The 24,303-nt window shown below is 44.1% G+C and overlaps 1 protein-coding gene across 2 annotated transcripts; it reads right to left on the reverse strand.

Moving 5' to 3' along the window:
* Positions 1-4,693: 4,693 nt before the first annotated feature.
* On the reverse strand, positions 4,694-23,926 carry LOC310877110 (14-3-3 protein theta-like). Of its 2 annotated transcripts, none has more exons than XM_083790817.1 (7): positions 23,826-23,926; positions 21,740-21,854; positions 20,410-20,743; positions 11,127-11,250; positions 8,956-9,119; positions 6,469-6,564; positions 4,694-5,374 (listed from the first exon to the last, which is right to left on the reverse strand). In XM_083790817.1, exons 3-7 carry the CDS (start codon positions 20,707-20,709, stop codon positions 5,318-5,320), a joined length of 741 nt encoding a protein of 246 aa, XP_083646943.1. In that variant the 5' UTR covers positions 20,710-20,743; positions 21,740-21,854; positions 23,826-23,926; the 3' UTR covers positions 4,694-5,317. The 2 variants fall into 2 exon arrangements, with proteins under 2 accessions (XP_083646943.1, XP_083646944.1); XM_083790818.1 differs by having other exon boundaries at positions 21,736-21,854.
* Positions 23,927-24,303: the final 377 nt, after the last annotated feature.

Consider the following 24,303-nt stretch of genomic DNA (forward strand, 5'->3'; position numbering starts at 1 on the left):
GTGCCCAGGAGCCCCATGAACGTGCCCAGCCCCAGGGGCCCCATGAACGTGCCCAGGAGCCCCATGAACGTGCCCAGAAGCCCCATGAACGTGCCCAGGAGCCCCATGAATGTGCCCAGGAGCCCCATGAACGTGCCCAGAAGCCCCATGAACGTGCCCAGGGGCCCCATGAACGTGCCCAGCCCCAGGGGCCCCATGAACGTGCCCAGGAGCCCCATGAACGTGCCCAGGAGCCCCATGAACGTGCCCAGGAGCCCCATGAGCGTGCCCAGAAGCCCCATGAACGTGCCCAGGGGCCCCATGAACGTGCCCAGCCCCAGGGGCCCCATGAACGTGCCCAACCCCAGGGGCCCCATGAACGTGCCCAGGAGCCCCATGAACGTGCCCAGGGGCCCCATGAACATGCCCAGGAGCCCCATAAAGCCTCCCCGTGTCCTAAACGGTGGAGAAATGACAGTTATCGTGTGGGTGGTCCCCGGAACGAAGGTGCCCAGGGCTCGTACTGTAGTGTACTCTGTGCCACTTTACGCTGTGCTGCACTCTACTGGCCACTTACGGTGTGGGGGTGTCCGTGCTGGGACACATATACACGTAAGTACGCATACATACACACAAAGCTGTGTAATGGAGCGGATCAGCGGAGGCACTGCTCAAAAAAGAAAGAAATGCATGTAGCCTATGTAAATAAATAAATATAAACCTATTTATAGCTCAAAGTTGAGCTAAAGTTAAACACAATGATTTATTCAAGTCACAGTGAGAAATGCAGCATATATAAAAGACTTGGGCTGTAGCATTTATTATGTATTTATAATGAATATTTGATATGGTAGACTAGAGCCATAAGAAGTCTATATTGAAGGTTTCAGAATTCAGTGGTTCTCAAACCAATTGGACGCCCAAATTGATATGCATTTGGCCGCAGACCCAAATCTGAAAAGGATTTATTTTAGTGCCAGGGATCCCCAGAAAATATGTCAAAATATATATTAATATTATATGTTTCATGAATATAAAAAAAATAGCAGATGTAGCCATACAGCATGACGTAGATAATTTCAAGCTTGCAGATTTGCTATTTTTGCATTAGAATCATCAAATGCAAAAAGATCCTTGCATTAGAATCATCAAAAGTGGGGCACGGTGGCACAGTTGGTAGTGCTCGTCGCCTCACAGCTAGAAGGTCCTGGGTTCGATTCCCGCTCGGGATACTTTGGGTGCTGGCGGCGTGTTTCCTCCTCCGCGTCATCAGTGCCCATACGAAAGGGCCTTTCTGTGTGGAGTTTGCATGTTCTCCCCGTGTCCCCTAGGGTAGGTACCCTCACAAAAAACATGCAGTAATCCTGGTCTCTAAACTGCCTCCCCCTGGCCAGCCTGGGCCAGGGGGAGGGGAAAGGAACTGGGGACTAGGTTGACGGAGGGTGTGTAGAGCCCAGGATCACATTAGATAATTGCAACGGGTGAAAAATGAGTTACAAAATCGTGAACAAAAAACAAAAAGAAAATCATCAAAAGTAAGGGTTTGTTTGGACATACGAGGTTATGGGAACCCGATTTAAGCGATACACGTTTGCACACCGAGTAGCCACGGTGACACATTTGGTTGGGGGTCCGCTGACCCCACTTTGAGAACCACAAGGTTAGAGCAATCGATTAATCCACCATCCTGGAATTAAGACTCAATAAATTCTCACAAAACGTGCGATTTATAAAATGTCTTTTTTAATTTTTAATTATTATTATTTCATGTTATACATAGCTGATTACGCAGGGCATGGGGACATCTTCACAGGGCTGCAGGGATTACAATCAAAAGGTTACCAGAAAGAAAACAATAAAAAATAAAAACAACAAACAATAGTGGTTTGAATCTCTACCGTTGGGGGTGGGGGGGAACCGACAAGCTCTCACATGTGCACAAACCCGTCAGTGCTGGCTCTTTTTTGACTAGTAGGAACAGAAACCCTTTATAAAGGTTGTGTGATCATTTCCCACCCCCATTATAACCAGAACTACCACTGACGCAGGTGGTATACGGCCCTCATGAAATGCGAAAATAGACGATCTAACAGAGCAGCTATTTACGCAATTGTTTTTGGAACATTTAGAATTTACGCTATCATTTTTGTGGAACATTTAGAATGTTTAGAAAGTTCTGTTTTCAGAATTCAGGAATAGCAGCCTACTACCTCCTGCACAGGTCCCAAATTAGGTTCTGAGAAACCCAGCCCTACAGCGAAGCAAAAAGATAACTGAACCTGGACATACTTTACATAAGGGGTCTTCAACATAGTTTCAGGCCAAGAACCCCTTCGCTGAGAGAGATGAAGCAGGGAGTGGGACCCCTTAGCTGAGAGAGATGAAGCAGGGAGTGGGACCCCTTAGCTGAGAGAGAGATGAAGCAGGGACCCCTTGGCTGAGAAATGAAGCAGGGACCCCTTAGCTGAGAGAGATGAAGCAGGGACCCCTTGGCTGAGAAAGAGATGAAGCAGGGAGTGGGACCCCTTAGCTGAGAGAGATGAAGCAGGGAGTGGGACCCCTTAGCTGAGAGAGATGAAGCAGGGAGTGGGACCCCTTAGCTGAGAGAGATGAAGCAGGGACGCCTTAGCTGAGAGAGATGAAGCAGGGACCCCTTGGCTGAGGAAGATGAAGCAGGGACCCTTAGCTGAGAGATGAAGCAGGGAGTGGGACCACTTAGCTGAGAGAGAGATGAAGCAGGGACGCCTTAGCTGAGAGATGAAGCAGGGAGTGGGACCCCTTAGCTGAGAGAGATGAAGCAGGGACCCTTAGCTGAGAGAGATGAAGCAGGGACCCCTTAGCTGAGAGATGAAGCAGGGACCCCTTAACTGAGAGAGATGAAACAGGGACCCCTTAGCTGAGAGATGAAGCAGGGACGCCTTAGCTGAGAGATGAAGCAGGGACGCCTTAGCTGAGAGATGAAACAGGGGACCCTGTGGTTTTCTAGATTTCTTTCCAATAATCATTCCCTGCATGACATGCGCACGTATTAGGCTTGGTCTGCTCTTTCCCCCCTCCCCCCACATCTACACCAAAACCTCTTTGCCGAAATCAGATCTACAAGCTCACTGCTCCTCGCAATGAGGTTCCAAACTCTTTCGATGACAAAGATTTGACCCCGGCCCCGCCTTTTAGTAACTATGAAGAGCCCTCAGGGGTCCCCGGCGGAACCCCTGTTGAAGACCCCTGCTTTACACAGCACAACACCTATCACTTATACTCCCTGTAGACCAAAGAATAAAAACATTTAGAAAACAGATCGGTTAAGTTGTGTGATTGTGTTCCCATTCCAGTGTTAGCAGTGGCAAAAAAAAGGCATGCATGTACTTATAATTTTTTGTCTTTGTTTTTGTCATAATGTGCCACTATTTCTTTTTGAAGACATGCAATCTGAGGAAAATGAAGGGCAGGAAGGGGGAGAGGGGGGATGACAGCTGGTTATGACGAAACGCAACGGGGAAAGAAAAAGCGCTTAGGCGTTTCAGACGTCCTTTCCGGTCGGGATTCCTGCCGTCTGTCACCGCCAACTTGTCGCGTCGATCAGCGCATCTCAGACTAGATCTAGATGCGTCTGCCGAGTCCAGCAGTGCCGGTTAAAGCACAAATCGCGGTGGTTTTGTTTTTAAACAGGGACTGCCCATCAGTCAGACATCGCGTTAGTCAGAACTGTGTGGCCGGTTAAGACTCACCCGTGCTGCGGGTTAAAAATCACCCATGGCTCCCGACATGCGTGGCTTAGGTTACAAATAATCTGTGCCGCGGGGTTCAAAAATCACCCGTGGCTTCCTGTGAGGTTAGGGTTTGAGATGGTGTTAGTCTGACTAACGGGAGGTCGGACCCTTTTTTACTACACTTTGTAGATTATATTCGGTATGGCAATCGAAGGAGATTGATTACTATAGGCATGCGATGCATGATACAGAATCTTTTGCCGATGTCCGATCGTGTCTGCGATCGATTCAGCCGATGCCGAAATCTTTCTTTCACTGCAATAATGCTACGTGTTCGCGCCGGTGTTGAACGTTATACTGTAGCCTCGGTATGGGTGTATGTTGTGAGCTTAAAGCTTCCCGTACTTCGAATGCTGACAATAGCCGACCTAAAAGCTCACTGTGAACTTGTAGATGTTTTTTTTTTTTTTCAGCAAACGACTCCTCTGTACGAAATAAATGTAGTATTTTCCAAGTAACATTTCTACCCATCTCAAATTTACTGCAACTTACGTATGGAAAACATACAGTATAGTGTATTTTCAGCAAGCAGTCATTCCAACAACACAAAATCCACACCTCATATCAATGTGACATATTGGGCAAAATCCGACAATTGATACAGAGCGCGATACGATAAACACAAGTCTATCGTTGGCCGATACCGACAAGCTGACTCATATATTGTGCATCCCAAAGATTGTTTTATTCTCTCCTTAATATTACGTACAGTACACTAAACTGTTAAGACTAAAGACTAATAAGCAGTCTACAAGTTGGTAACCGTTTTACATGTAATAACCTTTGAACCACGATTGTATTTTGTGGGTCAACTCACTCGTTTAACTTGGCTCCGTCTTCTGTTCCGAATGGCATTTCGGTCACAAGTTGAAGTTGTACTTCATTAAACGTGTTTTTTCTTTTTTTCTTTTTACTTTTAAAGCACCAAGACTGGCATTGACATGTTTCTCCTCAGTTGTTTGTTTATTAATTCATGTATTAATTCATGGACAGGAGGCTGCAGGAAGGTGCAAGGAGTGGATTAGCAGGTCAAAAATCTGGCACACGTATTCTACATGCAAACACACGCGCGCGCGCACATACACACACACACACACACACACAAACACACACACAACATATTAACCATGTTGAAGACAATTAATGATCTCAAATTTCTTTCTCTCTCTCTCACACGCACACACACACATACACGCACACACACAGAACATATCATTGCCGTCGGGCAGAAACCTCTTATCTCCATATGTGTTTTTTTTAATCCTTAGATCAATGTCCCATGTCATCATACCAATGTCACACAAAAGTATAAAAAGGTGGCGATTTCAAAAGCGCGTTGCGGCGCGTTTCGAGGTTGTACATCGGCGAATTTGAATCCTGAAAAGTTACAGTCTTGGTCACAATGAAGTTTTCACCCAACAGCAACGATATTAACCATGTTCACACACACACACACACACGGCTATGGAGACACTGGGCGTTGAACATTATATTCAAGTGGAACGATAAAGGAATGAAAGAACGTGTAAAAAGGTTGTAGTTCTCTGGGAGAGACGACAGGGGGCGCTCTAGTTCTCCCCTTCGCCAGGCTCAGCTTCCTCTGCTGCATTGTCAGACGTCCATAACTAGAAAGAACAGGAACAACCATGATTAATCATTATATTCCTATTTACTGTCAAGCCAGTGGAAGGAACACGTTATTCCAACCAGTTCCTTTTCCCCTCCATCAGCCGGAGCGGCTGGCCAGGGGGAGGCAGTTTAGAGACCAGGATTACTGCATGATTTCTTTTGTGAGGGTACCTACCCTAGGTCGGGAAGAACATGCAAAACTCCACACAGAAAGGCCCTTTCTCTGGCGCCAGCCCTAAATGGACACTAAAGGTCTTTAACTCTGAGAGTTAAGGTTCCTTGAAAAGAAAACCTTTGAGAACCACTGTCCTAGTGGATTCATAATATTCCAGTGTCGTCTTGAATCAGTGTCATAGAAAACCTGGAGAGTGACATTCAGTAATGGGGTATTATGATCAAAGTAGTGTGTGTGTGCAACACAAAAGCAGAGTAAACTAGAATGCTATCTGGCCCTAAACAGAGAATACACAGTGGCAGAATACCTGAGCACCGTGACCGACTCAAAACAAAGAAAAATCTTAACTAGGTACTGTACAGACTCAGTGAGCACAGTCTCGCGATCGAGAAAGGCCGTCATAGGCAGACCTGTATCCCGAGAGAAGACAGACTATGCACCCACTGCACACAAAATGAAGTGGAAACTGAGCTACACTTCCTAACCATCTGTCCATTGTACATCAGAGACACATACTTCCCACAGATTACAACCACAAACAGAGATTTTGAAAACATGACTAATGACGAAAAACTCCCATATCTGCTGGGCGAAGTACAACAATGTGCAAACACAGCAGCAAGATTTGTGAGTTTCTGTGATAGGAGAAGGATATCAAATGGAACACAACCACCCTAAAGACTAATCATTGTGTATATTCCTGCAACTATACCTGCATCGAGTGATCTTGGTACATAGAAATTGATCTATTGAAGATTCTGACCTTCAAATGTACATAATTTTTGTTTTGATTGTATTGCTGTATTGTTCTTTCTGCTTTGGCAATGTAAACGTATGTTTTCTCATGCCAATAAAGCCCTTTGAATTGAAATTGTGTGTGTGTGTGTGTGTGTGTGTGTGCGCGCGTGTACGTACTGTCAGGTTGTCTCGGAGCAGCTGCATGATCAGCGTGCTGTCTTTGTACGAGTCTTCACTGAGCGTGTCCAGCTCTGCGATGGCCTCGTCGAACGCCTGCATGTACAACAACAGTCAGCGGTGGTTCAGAACATGACAAAAAAAAAAGGAAAAAAAAATATATCTTTATATCTTTGCCTTTTTCCCCTCCATTATCCCCTGTATAATGATGTTGTACAATTTAGGCATTTAGCAGACACTCTTGATCCAGAGCGACTTACATTTAAGCAAAAACAAAAGCATGGCATACATCACATATATATAAAAGTAGTTATCGTGAATCATGTATAAACTAAGAACGTAACAGTGGAGTATCTATGTCAACTACTGTATACTATATTATATATTATACAATACTAGAATTTCGCGGCCGCTTCGCGGCCACTCATCCTAGAGTTACTTTGCCGCGCACTATGGGAAGAAGGAAATTGTGGGAGTTGACTCCACATGTAGTAACGGATGGGTTATTAGTTATTATTATGTGTCCTTATTAGTGTAGTGTAGTCAACACATTATGGCTCATAGACACTGCCCGGTATTTGCTCCGATTATGCTGTCGGGGAGCATTTCTGGCGCTGGCCGACAAAACCCCTGATCTGACGTTACTGGTAGATCGTGATCTACCTTTTGGCCACCGCTTAACTCAAACCTTTTTGTCCCAGGGCACACTTTTCATAGCCTAAAAATCTCGGGGCACACCTAGATATACGGTTTGTGTACACTGTATATATACCGGTGTGTATATATAGTAAATATATATATTATATATATATAATACATATATATATATATATATATATATTAATATATATATATAGAATATTAGTGGTCCATGACATGAAAATGTTTGAGAATCACTGCTCTAAAACAACATTGGACAATGATGTTTGACAGTCAGCAATATTGTTGCTTATTCTAGATTTATTTTCTGACTTTTTCGGATTTTCTGACTTGATCTGGCCTGTTAACACTTTCATAGACCTGGTTGCTTGTTTCCCTCTCAGTCAATGTGGCAACCCTGGTCAATGCCGTGTTGACTGTTGTGGTTCTGTATGATGATTTAGCTTAGCACACAACAGCTAGGAGGATGCAGCAGGCTGATGCCGTCATGTTTAACAGTATTTTGCGCAGTTTATGTCCCCGAATTTATGGATATGGACTTATGGCTCCATCGCTGCCTCTTTCTTTAGTAGAAGTAGAAATTAGTGGGGTAGTGAGGCGGAGTCATAGCCAATAACAGCGCGAGGGTGTGACGGCGTGTTCAACCCCAGTAGTTGAAAATGCGAATGCAATATATAATATAAATATAACCCGTAAAATACAACATTATTCATGTTCATTCTTAGTCTGCGTAGTAGTCCACTAGGCTAGCAAGGCTGCTATTCATGTTCATTCTTGTCACATGAACATTATTCATGTGCCAAGATCATCTGAAATGATCTTGTATACAGATTTATATAATTGTATAGTAGTCATCTCTATACTCTGTAAAGAATAACATGAGACAGAGACGGTGACTGCTTAATTAAGTTAATTTAGGACCTTCTAGCAGTTCATTTCGTTTTATTAAACACATTTCTCCTGCTGTAGCCTATGTTTTGTAATGGCATCATCATGCTATTATGCCCATAGATATACAGAGTGAACTTAACTATTAAAAATGAATATAATACCTTTTATATAATCACAAACATGAATTATGTTTGTTATTTACAGGTAGAATAGTGGGGCGAGATGGAAAAGGGGCGACCGTACCCGTTACCATAACTAAGATATTCGATAGAAACATTCATACATTTTGAATGCCATATTTAGCCATTATGAGTGCAAATATCCAATGGGTCCCTCCCAGGGCCAGGAGCTGAGCAGCAACAACAACCCATAGCCTGAAGTGACATGGCTCGATGGGAGGGGTGGTGGAGCCAGATTTGAATCAGTTTTGTAACCTTTCACTTCTGTGTACAAACCTTAGAGTATATATGAATAGAGACGGCACCCAGAGGAAACCCTGAGGCGAAATGGACATAGTGGCAGAATTTGGTATTGCAGAGTGGACCCAAACATGACACAAATGGTCCGTTGACTATCATTGTGCACGTTCACGACGGCAGCACGTCTGTGCGCGTTCGTGCACGTTCAACGGCAGTGCGTTCATGTGTTTGGGGCAAATCCATCACAGAATGCACTCTGTTCCTACACGGAACAGAGTACAGTAAAAGTACAAAGGTATTGGCTTCAAAATGTAGTTAAAGTCATTCATCACTGGCAGTGGGTGGATTATTTATGAATTTAATCCGGCAGTAACTGGAAATAGCCGATCTACAAGCTGTCAATTCCCGACGCATTGAGAGCTTGTAGGTGGGCTGGTTTCGTTGCGCACCATGCTTCCATAGTCCAAATGACCGAAATCAGTCGTGTGTGTGTGTGTGTGTGTGTGTGTGTGCGTACCTTCTTGGCCAGGCTGCAGGCTGTGTCAGGCGAGTTGAGGATCTCGTAGTAGAAGACGGAGAAGTTCAAGGCCAGCCCCAGTCTGATGGGGTGTGTGGGCTTCATCTCCTTCTGACTGATGTCCAACGCATCCTGGTACGCTGTCTGAGAGTTACCGATGGTCTCTGACGGAGGGACATGGAGAAAAAAGGAGTTACCCATGGTCTCTGACAGAGGGACATGGAGAAAGGAGTTACCCATGGTCTCTGACAGGGGGACATGGAGAAAGGAGTTACCCATGGTCTCTGACAGGGGGACATGGAGAAAGGAGTTACCCATGGTCTCTGACAGGGGGACATGGAGAAAGGAGTTACCCATGGTCTCTGACAGGGGGACATGGAGAAAAGAGGTACCCATGGTCTCTGACAGGGGGACATGGAGGAAAAAGGAGTTACCCATGGTCTCTGACAGGGGGACATGGAGAAAAAAGGAGTTACCCCATAGTCTCTGAAAGGGGGACATGGAGAAAAAAGGAGTTACCCATGGTCTCTGACAGGGGGACATGGAGAAAGGAGTTACCCATGGTCTCTGACAGGGGGACATGGAGGAAAGAGTTACCCATGGTCTCTGACAGGGGGACATGGAGAAAAGAGGTACCCATGGTCTCTGACAGGGGGACATGGAGGAAAGAGTTACCCATGGTCTCTGACAGGGGGACATGGAGAAAAGAGGTACCCATGGTCTCTGACAGGGGGACATGGAGGAAAGAGTTACCCATGGTCTCTGACAGGGGGACATGGAGAAAAGAGTTACCCATGGTCTCTGACAGGGGGACATGGAGGAAATAGTTACCCATGGTCTCTGACAGGGGGACATGGAGAAAAGAGGTACCCATGGTCTCTGACAGGGGGACATGGAGGAAAGAGTTACCCATGGTCTCTGACAGGGGGACATGGAGGAAAGAGTTACCCATGGTCTCTGACAGGGGGACATGGAGAAAAGAGGTACCCATGGTCTCTGACAGGGGGACATGGAGGAAAAAGGAGTTACCCATGGTCTCTGACAGGGGGACATGGAGAAAAGAGTTACCCATGGTCTCTGACAGGGGGACATGGAGAAAAGAGGTACCCATGGTTTGAGAACCAGCGGACTACATACGATATGAACTGCAGTGTGCACTTCTAGCTATTATTGTTGGTGCTGTGCATCTCTGTGCCTCCCCCTCCCCTCCCCCCTTTCTTTTTCAAGCCAAGCGGTCGAGGCAGATGGCCGCCCACCTAGAGCCCAGGCTCTGCTCAAGGTTTTTTTTTCGCCTTACTGCTGTAGCCAAAGTATTCGCTTAATATGGAGGGATCGTCGGATCACTGTCCATTAAAAGGACAATTCTGAAGCAGGCCGTTTTCTCAGCCAAATTCTGATGTTATATCTACTAACACCTTGAATGCCCGGATGTAGTTGGAACCAGTAAATCAGCGCGCACAGCGATTTGCAGCTTCAGTGCCCATTTCAAGGTGGCACGGCGCCATCTTGGATGGTGCTAGATGTAGCCAAAAGACCCTTTGGAGGATCGACAACCAACGTAGGTATGATCACTTCTACCGCGACGGGACAGCGACGGGACGTCAAAAACACAATCTTTGGTTAGAATTGGAAGCATTGATTTAGATCAAGAGTTATTCACGTTTTAAGATTTTCGATCCCATCCACTGTGGATCCCGGACCACTGTGGATGACGTCCCAACGGGAAATTACATCAAATGTTGCCCAATAGGCGCTCCCAGCCTGTAGAGCGGTGCGGCTCGGTTATGGAATGATGAATGTACCGTCTTTTGATTAATCTCCGTCCTGGGCATCCGACGTAAATTAATTAACCCAAATCTGTTCCAGGGGTCCCTGGAACAACATATTGTCAGATGGGGCTACAGATAATTCTGGGGGTCCTTGACATGAACAAAGCTTTTTTTTTTATTGTCCTCAGGTCTAAATGGGTTAAGCAAAAACACAAAATGCTAAATATATGGAGACAAGAGGTTTCTGCACCGACAGCAACGAGATTATGACAACGTCGTTATGATCACACTTATTTTGGAACACAATGACATTGTCATATACTGGTAGTCCCATTGCTACAGAGACGCCAGGACTTTTAAAAGCCAAGTAGTCACAGTGAAGTCGCAGGCAGGCAGACATACCTTTCTTGTCCTCTCCAGAGGCGACCTCGGCCAGGTATCTGAAGTAATCTCCCTTCATCTTCAGGTAGAACACTTTACTCTCTGGGTTAGTCGCATTTTCAATCAGATACTTGTTGAGCAGACCCTGAGGAGACACAGACAGACAGACAGAGAGACAGACGGAGAGACAGACAGAAACAGAGGTTAACAGACTTGCTGGGTTGGTACAACATTCTTGATAAGAGGCTGAGCATTTGTCCGAAAATGGTACATGGTACATTTTGTCCAAGGCGCTTTACATAGATTGTGCATTACATTCAACTGCACACACAGTCATACACCGATTGCAGGGGAAACCATGCAAGGCATCAACCTGCACATCAGGAGCAATTAGGGATTCAGATTTCAGAGTCTTGCTCAAGGACACTTCGACACAAACTCTGGGGGAGCCCGGGATCGAACTGGGAACCTCGTGGCTGCCATCCGGCCACTCTACGCCTGAGCCACCGACGCCCATGCCTTTCAGAAAGACCAACATAAATCATTTCTCAACTATTAAAAAACAGGCTGAAAGACTAGAGGAGAGGGTTAAGATCTACGTGGGCTGTACTTCATTTCTCACGTTTCATGGAAAACGGCAGTGACAAATCCTACATACAAGGTTTAACGAGACTGCGGTCAATTAGAGAATCTTGTTTGTTTGCAATCTTCAAAGAAGGTAATCAAGGTATTGGGCTCAGGTTCGGACTGAATTTTGTCGAGGTAATTTTTTTCAGGCACAGACACAAAAAAGCAAAATAAAATATCATGACTGAAGGTTTAATGCATTTAAACCCAAGTTTGATTCTACAAATGTCTTCTAAACCATGACAATTTTCTGAAAAACCTATGTTTCTATATCAGTGGTTCTCAAACTAGGACCTCAGAAATTATGTAATTGGCCGCCGACCCCCATCAGAAAATATGTTGTTCCAGGGACCCCCCAGAAGCAAAGATTTGAGTTAAAAACGTTCGCTCTGAAAGAATGTAAATTCAAAGACTTTTGAATTTTCATGATTTTTCTAAAAATAGCAGATCTACAAGCTCGTAGCAGTGCACTCGGTGCTATGAGATTGTAGATCTGGTATTTTTCAATAGCTAAATGGAATGGCTGAATGGGTTAATGGCGTTTAGGTATTCTCATTCTAAAGCCACATTACATTACAGTAAATGGTAAATGGTGCATTAATATAGTGCCTTTATCCAAGGCGCTTTACATAGATTGTGCATTACATTCACCCATTCACCCACACATTCATACACCGATGGCGGTGGAAACCATCCAAGGCACCAACCTGCACATCGGGAGTAATTCACCCTTTAACGTCAGCCTTCCCACCCGGGAGGTGAAATCTTCCATTACTACATCGCCAGCGTATAAGGCTGATCTCTCTTTAGAAGCGTTAATATTCTAACCGAGATGCATGATGAAGTCAGAAATTAGGACAACATGCAACGTGCGCAACATTTTAGTCAACAATGACTCAAATCTGTCATGGCGACTGAGAACTTTAATCCATGTAGATGGGGACAAAGACAAAGACAGACAGCCGGAGACAAAGACAGACAGCCGGAGACAAAGAGACAGACAGAGAACTCGACTCATACCAATGACGGCTCAGGTGAGAAACCAGTGTGCTAAACCATCTAAGCTCCATTTTATCAGACATTGTGACATTTTGGCATATCTTTTTGAAAAGACAACTACACGCACGCCTCAAACAGAGTCCCCCGGTGCGAAGTGAGTTGTGAATCACTTCTAGGTCACCCGTCCTTCCGCCACAAGCGGTGACTTCACCCAGAAAAGCCACGCAGATACAAAGAATCAACCGTGTTCCACTTCCTGCACGAACGAGGCGACCACTAGTACTCCGTTTCCTGTATGAACTCGTGGTGGTGAACTCGTGCTGGAGCGATGCCCAAAACCATTACTTTTTTTGAATATAGTGAAAATGTGATGCTTTGTGAGCTATTTTCGATAAATAGAATAATGGATGCTAGGGGGTTCATGGGGTTAATGAAAGAAGTGGTTATTTTTGTGAAACACTCTTGTATGATGGTAGGGTAGTGGTTCTCGGTAGGGGTGTGCATCTCTCCCTTACAAGACGATTCGAAACGTATCGATACGCATGGGCTACGATGCGATTCGGAGACGATACATTTTATATACGATTTGATTCAGTCCAAATCGATGCGATTTCGATTTTTGGAATTTCATGTAATTTCATGCGATGCGATGAGATACGGTGCGATCTGACACATTTAACCTTTTTTAGATTTTTTATGTGAAGCTAGATCTATAAAGAATAGGTTTGGGACTTCATAAAAAAATATCTAATTAATTGGAGGCTTTGTGATTAATTAATCTCAATTAATGTCATTTTAATTGCATATCAATAGGCCTATTTGACCTGAGCAGTGAGCTTTTTTTCCAAATGGATTTGGATACGAGTGAATCAATGAATAGTGACAAGATAACCATAGGCAATAAAACAAGTATTAACAAGTAAGACGCGCAAACGCGGGAATAACAACAATTAGAATAAATTACGTACTTTATTTTTCTTTTTAGTTAGTAATTCTTTATGTTTTCTACTCTGTGTGTGGTGTGTGTGTGTGTGTGTGTGTGTTTGTGTGTGTGCTACAGCTGCGCCCTCTGGTGGCGGGCGTGTGGTGTCACAGCAGGACAGACAGACACACAGACAGACAGACATGATCTGCAGGGTCTCATAGTTAGTGCTCATTGCATTCGCAATAATAAGTGATAATAATATTATTTATATAATGCTTCTCTGAGTACTTAAAGACACTTTCCAAGGGGAACATGATAAAACAAATAAAAACAACTGTATTAGAGAAAAACTATGGAATAAAATTAATTAATGTGGAATGAGATAGCTGGGGAAAGCAATATTCCAGAGGTGGGTTTGAACTTATAGGTGGTGGCATGTCTCTGAGTTTTTGGAAGTGCATAGTTTTGACCATTAAACACGTGCAGACGCAACGATACAGTCTATCATTCATTGTTAAAGGAAGCCAACAACAGACGTGTAGCTGCTCCAAATGATATTCCCATTCGTCTTTGTGTCTGACCGTGTAAACGCAGCAGCGAGTGTGAGGGGTTGGGGAACGGATGGAAAAATACCATCGTGTTATTAAGGAGGACTCCTTCTAACGCCTAACTATATGGAAGTTAAACTAACGTTAGCTCCCATGTAGCCTGAGCTAACGCTAGACATTTCTGGCCTAGATGGGAGGGTCGCGGCTCAGAAAAACGCGCACCCTGATTGGATCTCATCGATCTGTCCGTCACCGCCGGCCCCTCCTCTCCCCCCTAGTGCAGCGCTACATCACATCATTTGGAGCGACGCCCACCCGGAAGGGTTGACTCCCACTTTTAGACCAGAGCGGCCAATGCGTTCCTCCAGGCTTTCAATTTTTGCACCAACAAAGTGAAAGCCTGGTACCGAGGCTAGCTCCCATGCTAGCTAGCTACCCTCGTCAGACACCACCACAGATCGGGTGGAAGCTGCTGATATCACTTTGCTTGTGCATGGGATGGGAAATAAGATTTGAAAGGCTACGGAAGCGTGGATGAAAGCACAGATGTGTGTCGTATCTGCGTGTGTATCCTGTCTGACGAGTGGTTTATGCTGCTCGTGTGTTGTGACTGTCACCGGCTGCTGATGCTGCTGCATAGTTAAAGAGCGTCATAAGCATGCGCCCGTCCTACGCTGGAAGTAGCAGATCTACAAGTTATCTACCAGTCGCAATCGGGTCGCAATGCACAGCGCTTTGGGGTTGTACATCTGTGTTTTTCCTGCAGTTAGTTGGATTATATCGATTCACAACTTTAGGATCAAACCAACGTCCGATGCAGACGCTATTTTGACCGATCCAGAAAACGCGTGCATCGATGTAGTCGCATCGTTAATGTTAAAATCGATTACCGATTCATATCGATATTTTTTGTCACCAGTAGTTCTCGGCCTTTCCAGGCCACGACCCCCCAAAATAACCATATTTGACCTGGGTGGGAGCCCCCAAAATAATCATATTTGACCTGGGGATGGGGCCAGAGTTGAGACATTACATTTAGTTTGACTCAGGTCTTTTTTTCATTTCTTAGGTATTAGGATATCCACTAGTTTGGGTCCGGGGCAAACCTTCAAATTTCTATTTTGGTTTCATAAACGCGACAGCAGCCCTACTGATGTACTCACAAATACAGTAATATATATATGTGTGTGTGTGTGTGAGTGTGTGTGTGTGTGTGTGTGTGTGTGGGGTTACGTAATGATGACTGTAGCAGCAGCTGTTCGACCAGATGCTGCAATAACACGACTACTACAACACATCAACATACAATGACCTACATCACACACACACACACACACACACACACACACACACACACACACACACACACACACATCAGTAGGGCTGTCACAATTATAGGTCGAGAAGTGACAGAGTTACCGTGTTGCATCTTTCCGTGCTCGGACACGTACGTACAGACACATAGCTGCGTAATGGAGCGGAAGCACCGCTCAAAAAAACAGCAAGCTCACAGCACGCCGCGCTGTGGTCTTCTTTTATCTTTGGGGTGTGCAACAGCAAAGTACAAATAAGCATAAATCAAGCCTAATTCTAAAGCATAAAGCACCATTTTTCTTGTGAGAACCAGACATTTTTGGCCCTCACAAGTACAGTAACACAAGTACACATAACATTACTAAATTAGAGATGCACCAAATCCATTTGACCAAATATTCGGTATTCGGTTGATTTTAGAGCCGAGGTTACCTTTCGTAAACCTACTGATTTGTTGCGACGACGTGATCAAAATGTAATCATGTTTCCCCTAGTACACAGTGTGTGTGTGTGTGTGTGTGTGTGGGGGGGGGGGGGGGGGGGGGGGGGGGGGTAGTGTGCATTAAGACTGTGGATTAGTGACTTACACAGTGGATATGTAAGCCTGCTGTATAACTATGGCTCATAGATCCATATCGTGATATGACACTAATGATTATCTGGCATCTGTGAGAGAGGAGAGAGAGAGAGAGAGAGAGAGAGAGAGAGAGAGAGGCAGGATGGGTGGTCGTTGTGACCCATCCTCATTAGGCCTGTCTAATGATTTTATAATACATAATCGTCTAATAGCAATTATCTGAGATCACAAAAATGTGTGCCTAAATCATCATGATGAATAATAACATTCAACATGTAAAAAAGCACAAATAGCGGCTATCCTTACAGTTTTTAGGTCCAATTTTTGATTGCGAAGCCTAAAGGCCAAATAAAATGTATCTTATTCATTTCAGCAACAGAAACACAATTAAATCGTAATTATTTGTTAATTATTGACAATGGTCAACATCAATGTAACAGTGACAGCCTTAATCCTCATATACAGTATCGATTAGTTAATATATCAACAAATCAACGACTAAATTGATTAATTAAATTAACTGTTTCACAATATACTACTATAATGTAAAGTGCTTTGGATAAAGATGAATCATAAATTGCTTTTTTTAAAGAAAAACGTTAAAATATGGAGATTTCTGCAACGATATAGAGATATCATTTAGTACTCGCCTTGTCTGGGCTTAAATTTTGAGGAAGTACGGTAATATTATCTACAGGACACAAAGGGGGAGGAGTTTGAACCTGTGACATTTCCTGTACAGTGTTCACTGTTGTAGGAGCAAAGCCTCGTTCCTGTGTGTGTGTGCCTCGACTCTCGACCAGACAAACAATGCACATAGAACTACACTTAATCCAACTGCACCGCCAATCTCTTGACCCAGTTACCGCGCACGCGCGCGCACACACACACACACACACACACACACACACACACGGTGCTAGAGATGCAAATATTCCATTAATTCCTCTATTGATAGTCGGTTCACCTTATCGATTGATTGTCGATTAATTGGATGAGCTGTGATTTACCTGAGAACCTGAGTTCGTTATTAGTACTAGTACCAACTGCTGCGGTTCAATCTTTCCATTGACTCATTTAGTCGACTTCATTCGAAATGAAATAGTCGATTCAACACAAAGAAATTGACAAATTTCATAATTTTATACTTTAAAAAAACATGTTTAAATAGCGGAAATCTGCCATTTCTGGAAAATGCATGGACTTTTAGTTTTTACGAATATGCAAAGTAATTGCGATTATCTCAAATAAGGGTGAGAGAGAGAGAGAGTGAGAGAGAGACACAGACAGACAGACAGACAGACAGACAGACAGACAGACAGAGGTCAAAGGTCACAATCTCTTTCCTCACTGACGGGGAATTTCCCCCTCCCACACACAGCCTGATGATGTCACAATGACACCAGTGTGTACACACGCTTATGGAAGCCTTGTTGTAAATTAAAGCCCTACTTGATCATACTACAGCGTCACAACAAAAGCATCAAAAGTAGCAGATCCGATCAGCGTAACACTTTTGAACATAAAATAAACCACATGTGATTTAATGCTCTATTCTTTTAAGCACTTTTCATTGAAATATTCTCTCTGGCACAAAATATTTTGAGATCGGGATCTGCAGCCAGATATACATATAATTTTGAGGGTCCTTGACATGAAAAGGTTTGAGAACCACTGACACAGAAACCTAGGTTTTTTTTCCAAAGACAATTGGCCTCAGGTCTCAATGGGTTAGATAAAGAACGGAAGTACTTCTTCCAGTAGAAAGCAGCAGGTATTGATTAGCACAGTGTATGTGTATGCGTGTGTGTGTGTGTGTGTGTGTGTGTGGAGAGAGAGAGGACAATAAAGGAAGGTCATTCCACTGACCACAGATCAATGGGAGCAGGTTTTCTTGCGAAATGATAGGAATCACCTGAGTGACCGGTCACCGTCTAGAGGTGAGCTGAGGGAGCGGCCGAGCAACAACGCCCTAGGACACTGGTTCTCAACCCGTGGTCCATGGACCGTCAGTGGTACTTGAGGAGCGTCCAGGTGGTCCCCCCCAGATAAATGATGGAGAGTTGGTAACCAAATGGACCCTTATAGATCTTTAACTGTGTTGTTCGATGAAATAATAATCACCAAAAACAAAAAAAGGAAATTTGATAGCAGATTGCGTAGGCTTTACTTGTGGAGAGTATAGCGGTGACTATAAATGTCCCAGATAAGAAAGGGGGTCTTTCCTTTCAGAGCTTCGTAGAAGTGCTCATTATGTTCTCAGCAGTACGACAGGAACACTGGCTAATTATTCCAACATTGTAAACGCTAGATAACGTTAGGAGAGACAGACGCCCACACACGGTCGCAGTCTAGATGCTAGGGAGACTGAGGAGACTTTTACTCTATCATCCAAGGCTGCTTGCTCAAATCAAATCTGAGCTTTCTTTTAGTGATGGGTTTTTGAGCATGTCATTCATGCTTTTATCTGACACGTTTGGACTGCACTTTATGTTGGCTTAAACCGAACTCCAATCTTCCGCCGTAGTCTGAAAACTCAAACCTCTTCAGACTCCACTTTAGCCCGTAGCGCTTGCCCTAGACCCGTATGCCCTAGACCAGTAGGGGTTTTCAACCCTTTTATACTGAAGTACCACCATCAGAAAATATCTGGCTCTCCAAGTACCACCACAATAACTGATGTTAAAACACATGAGCGTAGACCAGCTATTCTTAACCCAGGAGGAACATTGTATTTATTCTTTAAATAGTTTTTGTTTTTGACAATTTCGCTGCTGCTCTGATGCACAACTGATACATTTCTAATGTGATCCTTTCTAAAATCTTACGGCTAGGTGTGCTGTCGTGCTAACTTCAGCACGGCTGGAGAGCCTATTTCAACCAATTGCTTGGTCAGAACAACTACCTGTATTAATATATCTATGTCCTTTTTTGGGCGACTCCTCTGAGTACCACCAGAGGGGGGCTCAAGTACCACTACTGGTACTAGTACCAGTGGTTGGGAACCCATGCCCTAGACGACCGTATAGGCATAGATGGCATGTTATGTAGACAGATTATTGACCTGGCATCCTAGTGTTTATATTTTCAATGTACGGGATATTGTACTGTTAGACTGACGATAGGTTCTTGGTTTATTTATGATCCTAGATGACCATTTCGATGCATTTGATTCATTACCTTGTGTTGGTTCTCGCTTAAAAAACCTCTGCTAAATGCCTAAATTGTAGATTGGTGTGGTGGCCTTGCAGATCGGCTACTTTCGGTGAGCCCCGTGCCGCCTCAGAAACGGGCATAGCGACAGACCAGCTGCTGTGGGTCAGGGTGTTAACACATTGAGTCCTGCACGGAACACATCTGTGGCAGCTTTGAACCACTTTAACCATTATTTTAAACTTTAGCTTTTGGAAAAAAAAGCAGATATACAAGCTCATAATGTGGCACCGCGTGCCACGCTACGAGCTTGTAATTTTTGAAAAATTGCAAAACGTGTGCAAATCTTTAAATATAATATTCTTTCACAGCGAACGTTTCTAACTCATATCCTTGCTTCTGGGGGAGGTCACTGAAACAACATATTTTCAGATGGTGGTCCGGCGGCCGAATACAAATCATTTTGGGGTCCTTGAAATCGTGTATAGATATATATATTATATATATATATGTATATATTTATATATGTAAATAGTGTGAGAACCATTGATATACTGCAGAAACATAAGGATGTTCAGAAAACTGACATGATTTATTTTAGAAGACGAAGTGTAGAATCCGGTCTCCAGGTCTCAATTAACACTTACAGCACGTAGGACGCCTGAGAACGTCATAGAGTAGAGTAGAGTAGAGTTCTAAGGACGTCTGAGGACGTCCTAGCGACATCCCAGCGATGCGGGGCGAGATATTAATATTCAGAATTTTTCCTATTTATTTTTTTGGCATTTCGCTTTTCGCTTGCCGTATGCTAACGCTCAGTGCAACCATTAGCTTATTATTGACTCCCACGTTAGCGAGACGGAAAGAATGACTCGTAGCTCCTAATCCAGGGCGCTCTCCGTGGTGATGAATAGAGCGATATGCTGGCACTTATTTTCTGCTCCTCATCCGTCTCTCCCGCAAAATATGAACGCTTTTTGGAGCGTAAAACAATATATTAAGATTATCGGGGATGTTGAGGTCACTTTGTAAAGTCAACTTTTTTAGGAAAGTGTTTCCGGTTCATGGCTTTCAAAGTAAAAGCGATCAGACACCTCCGGTATTCTATAGCCTATATTTTGAAGGCAGTCGGCGTACTCAATGTGTTAACGTTGAACTCACCAGCACGTCGTTGCAGATCTCGCGCAGCTCGCCCTCCACCTTCTCCCGGTACTCCTTCACCATGGCCAGCTTGCGGTCGGCGCTGCCCTCCGTGGTCTTCTGCTCGATGGCGGAGATGACGCGCCAGGCCGAGCGCCGCGCGCCCACCACGTTCTTGTAGGCCACCGACAGCAGGTTGCGCTCCTCGCAGGTCAGCTCGGCGCCCTGCTCCGTCACCTCCTTCATGGAGGCGGCCATGTCGTCGTAGCGCTCCGCCTGCTCCGCCAGCTTGGCCTTCTGGATCAGCTCCGTTTTGTCCATGATCTTTGGCTGTGAAGGGATGTTATCGTCGAGGCTGCAACGATTAAATCGTAATCAAATCGATTATTCAATTAGTAATTAAAAGTTTGTAATAGCAATTGAATGATGAATCGGCAACTAGTTTTTGGGGTTTTTTTTGCAATTAATTGATTAGTTTTTCCACTTAACCATAGTTTTTCCAGTGTTAAATGTAACTAAGTAAAGGAGTGAGCCATCTCTGTTGCCCTATGCAGAATCACGGTATATCCAAAAACATCTCAAGTCTGAGGCCATTTTACCATCAACATCTTAAAGAAAAAGATTACCTGCAGTATTTGTAAGACGTTTCTATTGTACATAATAACATTAAAGCCAATACTACTATGTCTGTACCTGTATTTTCCAAAATGTTTAATAATAGTATATAGAAAATATAAGCTGATACAAAGCGCACAACACAGCGTTGTGATGTTGAGGTGGTCTTGCAGATGAGCTAATTCCACCATTTCTCAACAGATAAATGCAGATTCATCAACAGCTTTCTCATAGCTGTTGATGAATTGAATACATAGGACCACAATGGAAACAAGTACAATGCTTTTTTTTTGTCCCATCCTTTTAGCCTTGAATGTCTTACTGACATTTACATTTCTGACTAGTAGTATTGAGTACTATAGTAGGGATAGACCGATAGACCAACGAATATAGGAAACAGTTGCCTGAAAACCGAATAGTCAAACATGATTAATAATTATATAATTTATAAAAAGAAATACCAGTTTTTGTACCATTGCTGTCATGGCCGTACCTTTGTTGTAGAGCTACATGATAATGGCATAAGACAAGATCACATTTTGTTCACATCACCACGACACGACAGTTAACCCTGGTTCTTTGACTATTCGGTTTCGGCTCTAAAATCAACTGGACCGAATACCGAATATGCATTTCTTTTTTTTGGCCACTATTCGACAGAATACTTTGGTGGCCGAATATTCGGTGCATCCCATTCCCTATACTGAAGTATTCAATCAATGCAAAACAGACCTACAGTCAGTCAGTAAGGACCAGAGAGAGAAGAACGATGCACGGACTGCCGCTCGGGGGAGGAGGAGGGAGGGTCCTGGTGTTGGGAGGAGAAGTAGCTGATAGGTCACTGGCACTTCCTGGAAGAAACCACAGTCATGTTGTTGTTACAGCAACAACTGATGCAACGTGTGTGTGTGTGTGTGTGTGTGTGTGTGTGTGTGTGTGTGTGTGTGTGTGTGTGTGTGTGTGAGAGAGAGAGAGGTGATATCCACCCCACCTCTGGTCATACATTTATGTCTGGTGGGGATACGTTTCATTCATCATACTTGTCTGATGTGATACGTTTGATATCGCCTCATCTCCAAAACTGTTACGTTTTAGGATTCAAATTATATGGTTTCCGAGGCTAATGCCAAAGTAGAATCGAGTGGATCTGGATACTTTTGATGCTTTCGTGTGACGCCCTGGTCAACAGCGGCAATATTTGTGTTTCATAAATTGAACAGTACAGTTCAATTAAAAGTGTATGTGAAGCCACCGTTAATTTCTTCATCCCTTTGGGAAATGCTATATTCAAATTGGTGTGGCTGTCACAAACCTACACGGTCTTATGGGGATCCCGATCCCTATGGACGCCTGGACAGTGGGTGGATTTTTGAAAACATTTGAAAATTGGTACAAATCTTTGAATATATCTTGGAGTAAACTATTTTGGAGCTGGGGGTCTGCAGCAAAGAGATGAAAAGGTTTGAGAACCGCTGCTTTAAAATAGATTTTCTACAGTTTGTCCAAATTGATTTATTCTCACACACACACAAAAGTATCTTTAGAACATCACAGTGTGTGACGGTTACATTTCCCCCCCATTTTTTTAATGGAACCTCAGTTAGAAGTGAACCCAGCCTCTTTCGGGACCCTATTTAAATAGGGCTACAACTGAAACCAAAGATAAAATGCCTAAACGTTAACCGAAGGGATTTTCAGCAGTATACTGATGCAAGAATGAACCCTAAAACCCTCTAAATAATATCCCTGAAAGAAAGGCAAGGACATGGCCCAAATTAAGACTTTAACCCATTTAGACCCGGAGGCCCATTCTACAAATGCCTTCTAAATCAGTAGTTCTCAAACCTTTTCATGCCAAGGAACCCCAAAATGACCCCCGAAGCTTCACCCCTCCTATCTGAAAATGTTGTGCCAGACCCCACATCTTATGTAGTAGCTTCATGTGAATTGTGAAAGCGTCATGTCACCACGCTCTGCACAATTTGGACTAAGATACATGGAATATTGTAATAACACAAAATACAATTACACTGTTGCAATGCAATTCACGTTCAATGCGGTGTCAATTTATTCACAACGCAGATTTCACCAATTCAACTTGCATTTTCAATGCATTGTGCTCATTCAAATCAAAATCAATGCATTCCGTCAATGCGTTAAAATGACACATTTTAGAATTGTATTGTACCGTCTCTAAAATCTAAATCCCACTCCATCTCTCACCCCAGCCAGTGTAAAACATACATAAATCAGATTCAGAACACACTGCCTGTATCTCATTGCAGTGTCATTATCATACCATAAAGCATCCATGTTCCATCTACATTTATGAATTATGATCATCATCGTAATCATATAATTAACGGGAAAATCGCACATCTAAAAAACGAAAACGCACATTAAACAACACCTTAACACCAAATAAACATGATACAGCCATCAATATTACTCAAAAAGTAGCGTTTTATTATAATACATGATGAATCAGGTTAGCAGCATGACGCTACTAGCCCAACGGGGCTAACCGCCTGACATACACCTCGCCGCACGACCGCGCCGCGCGGCCGAAAATAGCCGATCTACAAGCTCACAGCGCGCCGCCGATGCGACGCGCTGTGAGCTTGTAGATCGGCTATTTTCCGTAGTAGTAGCAGCAGCGCCCGAATCTGGCTCAAGCCGCTCAACGCGTGAAAAATGGCATTTGATGATATGAATGACATTTGATCGTCGAGTGCGGCAGAAAGATTGCGTCAAAACACGTCCAGTGACGGAGTAAGTGGGTTTATGTGTGTATATGTATGTATATTCGCATATTTTCTGACCTGTTTCCGAGGTTCTCTTCTTGTGCTGCCGCTGGCTGCTGACTGAAGCTAAGCTGCTGTGAGCCGTACGGAGGGGAGGAGCCGAGAGGGGGGGGGGGGGGGGGCGGGGTACGTATAACTACAACCGAACTTGACTGACTGTGTGTGGTGTGTGGATTAGTTGGTTGGTGGTGGGGGCGGGGCCCCGGCCTCGTTCGGAGCCAATCGGAGACGTAACGTTCGACGGCAGCTGGCCCAATGACTCTGTAATAAATGGCTAAAACCCGCCCTGCCCGGGCCCCGCCCAACGCCTTGATGTGACCAAGAAAGGAAGGACTTCGTTTTAATTTTATTTAATTGTATTTAATTTTACATTTTTAGATGGCGGTTTGGGAAGTTCAAGTTCAAACCTGGTTCAACACACACATACGCGCACACACACGACACACACAGACGCTCACGCTCACAAACATACCAGGCCCAGAGCCATGTGAATTAG

This window comes from Protomyctophum parallelum (assembly GCF_964188405.1).
Source record: "Protomyctophum parallelum genome assembly, chromosome: 19".
NCBI lineage: Eukaryota > Metazoa > Chordata > Actinopteri > Myctophiformes > Myctophidae > Protomyctophum > Protomyctophum parallelum.